The sequence below is a fragment of the Syngnathus scovelli genome, chromosome 21, assembly GCF_024217435.2.
Source record: "Syngnathus scovelli strain Florida chromosome 21, RoL_Ssco_1.2, whole genome shotgun sequence".
NCBI lineage: Eukaryota > Metazoa > Chordata > Actinopteri > Syngnathiformes > Syngnathidae > Syngnathus > Syngnathus scovelli.
This window is the reverse complement of record NC_090867.1, coordinates 9447025-9455177: the sequence shown is the minus strand read 5'-3', so window position 1 is coordinate 9455177 and position 8153 is coordinate 9447025. Positions and strand designations below refer to the sequence as shown.

Here is an 8153-nt window from a genome sequence, read left to right as displayed (position 1 = left end):
ATATCTTGTTTTGTTCTATGACTCATTTCATGCATTTTGGTCCTCATTCCTGTAAATGTGACAATTCACTTTTGCTTGGAAGTGTGTTTATTGGTTGAAGGATCATTTGATTTGGAAATAAAATCAAGATTTTATTTTACATTTCAAAAAAGAAGACATTCTGGATTTAGGGGCAAATGAAAGGAGTGATTAGATTCTTTGGCCCACAGCGTTGTAGCTAAACTAGATGTCGTGCTGATGCTGTTGTTTGGCGACCAAGCTACGTGGCGGCGCCTGGAGCTGTGACCGCTGTTGACCAAGGCGCAATGTTCCTGAGCGACCACAGGCTCTGGGCTTTGTTCGCTCCCGCCACTTGTTTGTTTTTCCGACTGAGCTGACATTACCCCCTGTCATCAGTCTGCTCATGAAAGAATGTAAATATTCACCTTTTGTAGGCGATGTATAATATACAGATACAAGTTTTACCTGGATAGTCATGAAATGTCATTTAAGTCACAACAATAAAATAAAACCGTTTTGGTAAACTAGTAAGGCACAAGCTGCTTGCTTCTGTTCATAAGCAGAGAAACTTCCGGATGGTTATTTCAAACAGACATAGTTTACTTTATGACGTAATACTTAGTGACCTTTTTTAAAATCTTGCACTTGACAAATACTGCGTGAATAAGAAAAATAACACTCAAATAAAACTAAAGCAAAGCATTTTAGGAACAAACCAACAAATTAAAATGAAACTAATGAATTAAAATAAAATAAACTGTGATAAAATATGACAGAAGTATAAAATGTATGGCAAAAAATTAAATAAATCCAAATTGTAACTCCCACTGGTTTGGGTATTCTGGAAATGTACTGTACAGTATGATTGATCATCCCCCTGTACTGCCTATGTCATCACTCGATTAGCATTTGATGTTATTTTCACACCCATCAAATATTTGCAGACTTCATCAGAAAAAAATGGTGCAATTCCCCAGATTCATCAGAACATAGCTGCAGGCATGTGAGAGCCAAACAGTTTATTCATCAGCGGTACAACATGTTTAGCCTTCCGCATAGCACACAGCGTGTCTGCTAAACATTTCCTAATGCATTTTTAGAGGATGGTAAACACTCACAGCTGCGTGCATGGAGCCAAGTCGTGCTCAGAAGCCAAACCCCCACTTGAGTTGAGAACCAAGGTATGATACACACACACACACACACGGCATGTTAATGTGGCTGACCCTCTCAACTTTGACTCCACTTTCACCTCCTTAATTTATGATTATTTGTGGATTTTATGTAACATCTTCAAAACAGAAAAGCAGTACGTGTACGTAAGAGGAGAAAGTACACTTACGTACATCCTAAATTGCTGGCTGTAACGACAGCATGCTTGGATTATATAACCTGTATACAGACAAAGGATATGAGGAATAAATCTTCCCTGAGTGTTTGGTTGTGCTGTATGAATGTGTATTTTATACGGTCATTTTGGAGCTTTCATATGTGTCAAACCCAAGGCCCGGGGGTCAGATGTGGCCCGCCTCATCATTTCATGTGGCCCGCAAAGACAACATTGTAGTTTTCTTTAGCTATACTCAATCATTTGGCAATACACAAGCAGATCCATAAAAATTAAAAGGAGCTAATTGAATATTCATGGACTTTTTTTCCCCTTCTGTTTGTGAAGCCCCAACATTTTTCTTTTAATAGGGTCATAAACTAAGTGGAATAGTACCCGTATTTATGAGGCTGCGTATCCCCAGGTCATTCAAAGCAACATCTTTGGTGGGGGTTGTCAAAACACTTTTTGGAAGCTAAAGTATATCAAGAAACTTGACATGACTTCTAAACGTAATCTTCTGGTATGTGCCCGTGCATAACTTTGTAAAACTATCCGACAGGGGATTTTATAGAGACCTTACTCCTCCATAGATGAATACTATCACCATGCTAGTAATTGTATTGAGTGTTCTGACGTAGTGTTTTCAAGCATTTTTATTGACAGCACCTGGTTGCAGGTCAGAGGTCACATGAAAAAAAAAAAAAAAAACACCACATGAGCACTTTTCAACTATCATTGACTGGGAACTGAACTCGCACTTTGTGCACAGAAGTCAGCCAAGTGAACCACTACACCATCAGTGACTAATGAAGAATGAAAGAGATTTTACCTCTGAGGTGCTTTCTATTTTCCAGCGACTTTATTGCGCTTTCGATCATCTAACAGGAAAATCCAATCTATTTGACGTATGCTTTTTTCTCTGCTCTAAATGTTGCCTTTACTGAAGCCCAATGCGGACATATGATTCTATCACGGCCACATATTGTCATACTTATGGAGCTGGCAGCAATTGAATTTCAGCAGTTCCTTCATGCATCATAGTTACATATATATATATATATATAGCTGATGCACTAGATCCTGGAACAAAGGAATCATAATTTATCTGTCACATTCATACTTTAAAGACATTTAGAAACTCCACCCTTTTTGTTGTTTGTATGTAATGAAAGCCACACAATACCCGTTGAGGAAAAGTAACATGAAAACCCTCATAAATAAAGGAAAGTTACAGCAACACTGAAAAATAATCATTAGGAAAATATACAATGATCTTGATATGTGGGAAATTTGAAAATGAACCAGTGCTGCATAACAAACTATTATTATTATGATTAATTATGCAATGTGCAAGTGTTCTGATATGTTACATTATATCAAAGTGTTTGCAATTTTGCGTGTTTGCTCCTTATGGAAGATATTTCCGGGACAACGAGATTAGTCCCTGGTCCTTTTCTTGATTGGTTGGTGGGAGGAGGACAGAGTAGGAGAGGCGATCTGTTCTTCATGCACTTTTTCAGATGAACTCAAACTATAGGCAGGGCGGCGTTGAAGGCGTTGACGTCTTCAAACGCAGAAAGAATGGATTATGCGCATGGACTTTTCCTTTTTACAGGTCAGACAAGACAATCCTTGGAAAAATATCGACCAAGTGTGGACTATTAATTTTGCCATCTTGTTCTGCAAATATTTCAATGCTTGCAGTGAATCTTCATTGGGCGCAATGTGACTGGTGCAAACTAAGTGCACCTGTGTGAGAGAAGTCACAGAGCTAACAAGTTGCGAGCAAATTCATGAAATAACTTTCATTCTAAATGTAAACATGGCAATGTCACCCCTGCCATCCATCCTGAACAAGAAGACCTGGGCGACTTTACGAGGGAGGCTCTTTTTCCTCTTTTTTATTATCTCAAAACATCAGGTAAGTGAAAATACACTAGAACATACATAAAGGAAAGACATGTCAAATATAATTCTCCATCCATCTATCTATCTATCTATCTATCTATCTATCTATCTATCTATCTATCTATCTATCTATCTATCTATCTATCTATCTATCTATCTATCTATCTATCTATCTATCTATCTATCTATCTATCTATCTATCTATCTATCTATCTATCTATCTATCTATCTATCTATCTATCTATCTATCTATCTATCTATCTATCTATCTATCTATCTATCTATCTATCTATCTTTGCCTTCTGACTTCTTTCAAAACATTCTCAGAAAGAGTCAAATATTCTGCTCTCTGCTTGGAAATTGTAAATGAATGTAAATGAGCCAAAAAGAGTAAAATAAAGATAGTTTGGGATGAATTTACTCTCAGCTTTGATTAAGAGAGGATGTCTATTCAAGCTGGCAGTGTATATTTTTAAAAGATAAATTGATACACAATGAGTGCGGCTAAATGTTTTCAAATACTCCCCCCAAGTGGTCATTGAAAAGAACAGCTACCTTTAGATTCTTGTTCAATCCTAATGTTTTACAATTATTGCCGCCAGCGACTAAAGCGACCATAACTGACCCAGATTTTGATACGAGGTTGTTTACAAAAAGGTCGACAACCCAAACAATGAGCCACGCGTGACAAAAGATGTCATTCTGAGGGAAGACTGACAAACATGACCTTTGACCTGCAAGGACGTATATCGACATGTCTCTTTGGTCAGGGTCAGTGCAGTATTAGCTGTTTAAAAGAATGTCTTTAAGGCAGCATCATTCGGTGGTGGTTAAAATCTCACAATGGAGGGGTAGATTCCCAAAACACGTAGGTCATTTCAAATTATGAATGAAAAGAATGTTCTAAATGGAATGATCTTGTTTGTGTCTTTTTTTTCCACCTCTGCATAGAAGATAACATGCTCAGTGCTTGAAAGTCTGATAGCAGAGCGCACAGACTACTGGGAGGGCTGCAACAGAACGCTCACATCAAGTACACGCTTTCCCAAAACTGGTAAGCTTCATTTATTGTACATTGAACAAATTCTTCTTTTCAGGAAGAAATAACTCAAAGGATAAATGACACCATTTTTTTATTTTTTTAATACTGTGATGTAATGTAAAAGAATGTATTGGTTCCACTGTCTTACTCTGATTTATGCCTTGCAGGAATCTACTGTAAAGGAACATTTGATGCATTTGTGTGTTGGCCTCATTCACCTCCCGGAAATGTTTCCGTCCCTTGCCCTCCTTACTTACCATGGATCAGCATAGGTAATGTTTGGACTTTTCATCAATGACAAAGCCATCTCAACGCCTTGTATTCTAACAAAAAGCCTGAAAAATGATTACGCACGGTCATTATAGCATGACTAAAACAAATCTAATGATGCACTTTAACAAAATTGTACAGTTGACATCGTTTCACGCTTTGTGTCCCTAAACTAATCGCGCATGTAAATATGAACTAGCTGCAGACATTTCGAGGAAGGCGCACAGAGAATGCTTGGAAAATGGAAGATGGCGGCAGAAGGAAAATTCCTCCGAGCCTTGGAGGGATGACTCGGAATGTCAAGGGGATCATTATTTTAAAGACAAGGTGAGGACACATTTCATTCCAACAGATTACTGACCGAGTAACATTTTTGCCATCCTTAATGAAGTGATCTTTTTATTTTTATTTTGGATTGCTTAACAATCCCAGATACTACATCACTCCTCACCACAGTAACGCATCTGAAAAAGCTTACACAAGGCATCATGTGAGCATGCAGTCTTCAATTGTGCCCATTGTCTTGTGAGCAGGAAGAGCAAATGCTTCGGCAGACAGCCCTGCGGGTGGTCTCCATCATTGGCTATTCACTCTCCTTGGCTTCCCTCATGTTTGCAACGCTCCTCATGGGCATGTTTAGGTCAGTCATCATGTATGGCGCGTGATACTTCCATTTTTAAATGCATATGATAAAGCCGTGTTTAAATTCAGTGTTTGAAATGTGATCCTGGCCGAGATGAGATGCCAGGCCGGGTCAGAAGTCAGTCGGTTTATTTCTAATTTAGCATCAATAATGGACTGTGCTATTGCAGATTTTTTTTTTTTTTTTTTCTTTCGGCTGACTTTTACATGGAGACGTCATTGAACATGTGATGTGCTTTTCGAAGACATCAGCCTCAAATTGTCCTATTACGCAGCAGTCTGGTCACAGATGGTTCCTATCTAATTTTCAATTATATTTGAAAGAGGCCCTTTCAAAGCAGATCCAATTCCAATTCTTACACAGTGTTCCATTTAAATGAAAAGAGAACCTACTTGGGGTCATCAGATTACTTCAGTGTTTTTTTTTTTTTTACTATTTTGGATCATCCAATTAGTGTCCACTTCATCAAAATGAAGCAAACGGTATTCTGTAACGATTTGTGTTATCTGTGTTTTCCAGGAAGCTCCATTGTACCAGGAACTACATTCACATGAATCTCTTTGTTTCCTTCATCCTGAGAGCTGTTGCTGTCATTTTGAAAGAAATTGTTTTGTACATCATGTATTCCAACCTCCCCAAGGATGATCCTGGATGGAACTCGTATTCAAGTTCTCCGGTACAATCAGCATTCATCAAATTTGAATTGCTTCAAAAGACTAACTAATGCGTCCTCTTTTTGTTTCACTGACAGATATCTCTGATGTGCAAATTCTCAAAAGTGGCCATGGAGTATTTTGTGGCCTGTAACTATTTCTGGCTATTGGTGGAAGCCATTTTCCTTCACACGCTGCTTTTCACTGCTGTGTTGACTAAACGGCGCCTGTTGAAGAATTACATGCTGCTAGGATGGGGTATGTCCTTTTCAAATTCTACGTAAGTATTACGTGTTGGCTGGTGTATGCTCATTTTTCATTTTCATCGAACAAAAACACAAAGAGCAACGAGCCTGTCAGTATGACGTAATCGGTGCAAGCGGCGTAAATTGATTTGTTCCTCTCGGAAACAATCCACATTCCTGTGGCTTAATGTCATTTTGCGCCTTCTTCAGTATGATTTTATAGGTCAAATGTTTGTGAGTAAAAACGTGATTTCATTTTGCTTTTTCAGGAATGCCTGTCTTCTTTGTGACACCATGGACAGTTGTTAAGATTTTATATGAAAACACAGAGTAAGTGTAGCTTCATTTTCATTTATTAATGAAATGAATCTTTTTATTTTTCATCAAGATGTATTTCCAATGATTTAAAGGTGCTGGTCAATTGTGAACAGATGGTTCTGGTGGATAATAAAGGGCCCAATCACATTGGCAGTGCTGGTAAGAACTTATTGTAACTGAATGTTGCCACAGTAATTGTTTTCGAACATTTGTGATTTTGCTCACGTTACATTCAATGCATGTTGCAGATCATTTTCTTCATATTCATCAAGATTCTGTTACTGCTGCTTTCCAAGCTCAAAGCGGATCAGGTGAAATTTACCGATTACAGATACAGGTATTGCCATACTTATGAGCTATATGGGTCGTTCTCAGAAAGTGTGGTCCCGAACTCCATTTGTTCAAATTGATATGTGGATTAAATCAAACCTTCCTGCACCATGCTTGTAAATAAATAAAGATAGTTCACTTACCCTTTTGTTTGCAAGAGATATTGACTGGTGACATTTAAGATTGAAAAATATGATATTGGGTAAACATTGTTGTATGTTGTGATGATTGCCAGCTTAGCCAGGGCAACACTGGTGCTTATTCCTCTTCTGGGAATCCACGAAGTAGTCTTCACTGTCCTCGTTGATGAATGTATGGAGGGGAGCGGTCGATACGCTCGGGACTTCATTAATCTCACCCTCAGCTCTTTTCAGGCAAGATGAATCATTCTGATTGCGTGCTTGACTATGTTTCTGTAATCTAATCATTACGATCATGCTTTTTCTTCTAAAGGGCTTCTTGGTCGGAGTGTTGTATTGCTTCGCGAATGGAGAGGTATGGTTTCGTGTCAAACTAAAATGATTTCCTTTATTTAGTATTTCCTTTGACTCCTTACCAAACATAGGTTAGCAACAGTTTGCTTCCTAGTTATTTTCCATTTTCCTGTGATCAGGTACAAGCTGAGCTGAAGAAGCGCTGGCAGATTTTCTTGTTCAACAACAACTTCCAGTTCAGGAGCTGTTTTCAAGGTGCACCACTCAAGCATCTATGGAAGTGCACCAAAATGCACCACCCAGAGTGTCAACAAAGTAACTCCTGTGATGAAGGAGCAACTTCAAGTTTCACCGTCCACCCACACCTGCTCCAGGTGGCTCCCCAAGCGAGCGGTGGAACCCGTGGACAAAAAGAGAATCAACGTCAGATGGTGAAAGGATATGATGCGACAGATCTTGCCTTTCTGACCAGGAAGAGTCTGTCCAGTAGTGACGGGGAAATGACGCTAGGAGAGACCATGGAGGAGATTCTGGAGGAGAGCGAGTTTTGAATGCACTTATAAAGAATGGATGGAAAGACGCTTTCAACTAGCAATGGAGGAATGTTCAACTACTCCAAAGTATTTTGTAGAAATAGTAGCTGCTACACATGAACATCACACAGTTATGTCATTCATAAATCAATGACTTATGTAAACCAGTATGCACACTGCTTTTGTTGAGCCCTTTGCCAATACATGTGGGTTCCAATGGTCCTATGAATACAATGTATTTGTTGTTCTAAATGTGAATATTGAAATGTTGAGGAATTAAAAGCGTGACATTGCTACATTTACCATGAGTACTGACCTTATATTGACATTTTTTTTATTTATTTTTTTTACTTGGGCTGAAGACGCATCACTCTGATTGTGTGCATCATGTGAGCTTAGTTTAAGCACGCCCAATTGTTACGCTGCTGGATGAGTCACGAGAAGCTG

General features: G+C 38.7%; 1 protein-coding gene across 2 annotated transcripts; it reads left to right on the top strand.

The window, feature by feature from the left end:
* Nucleotides 1–1784: 1784 nt before the first annotated feature.
* On the top strand, nucleotides 1785–8027 carry LOC125991604 (glucagon-like peptide 2 receptor). 2 transcript variants are annotated; one of them, XM_068649513.1, is made up of 13 exons: nucleotides 1785–3251; nucleotides 4193–4292; nucleotides 4448–4552; nucleotides 4750–4877; nucleotides 5084–5190; nucleotides 5713–5869; nucleotides 5945–6104; nucleotides 6361–6421; nucleotides 6502–6568; nucleotides 6658–6746; nucleotides 6975–7113; nucleotides 7193–7234; nucleotides 7353–8027. In XM_068649513.1, the coding sequence occupies exons 1-13, from the start codon at nucleotides 3153–3155 to the stop codon at nucleotides 7722–7724; spliced, it is 1626 nt and encodes a 541-aa protein (XP_068505614.1). In that variant the 5' UTR covers nucleotides 1785–3152; the 3' UTR covers nucleotides 7725–8027. The 2 variants fall into 2 exon arrangements, with proteins under 2 accessions (XP_068505614.1, XP_049615633.1); XM_049759676.2 differs by having other exon boundaries at nucleotides 4190–4292.
* The last annotated feature ends 126 nt before the right edge of the window (nucleotides 8028–8153 follow it).

What these genes read in the sequence shown, in the direction of transcription:
- LOC125991604 (XM_049759676.2), top strand. Translation starts at nt 3,153, where the DNA reads ATGGCAATGTCACCCCTGCCATCCATCCTGAACAAGAAGACCTGGGCG. An exon ending in ATCATTATTTTAAAGACAAG is followed by an intron (nt 4,878 to 5,083) that starts GTGAGGACACAT and finishes TCTTGTGAGCAG; the next exon opens with GAAGAGCAAATGCTTCGGCA. An exon ending in ACTCGTATTCAAGTTCTCCG is followed by an intron (nt 5,870 to 5,944) that starts GTACAATCAGCA and finishes TTTCACTGACAG; the next exon opens with ATATCTCTGATGTGCAAATT.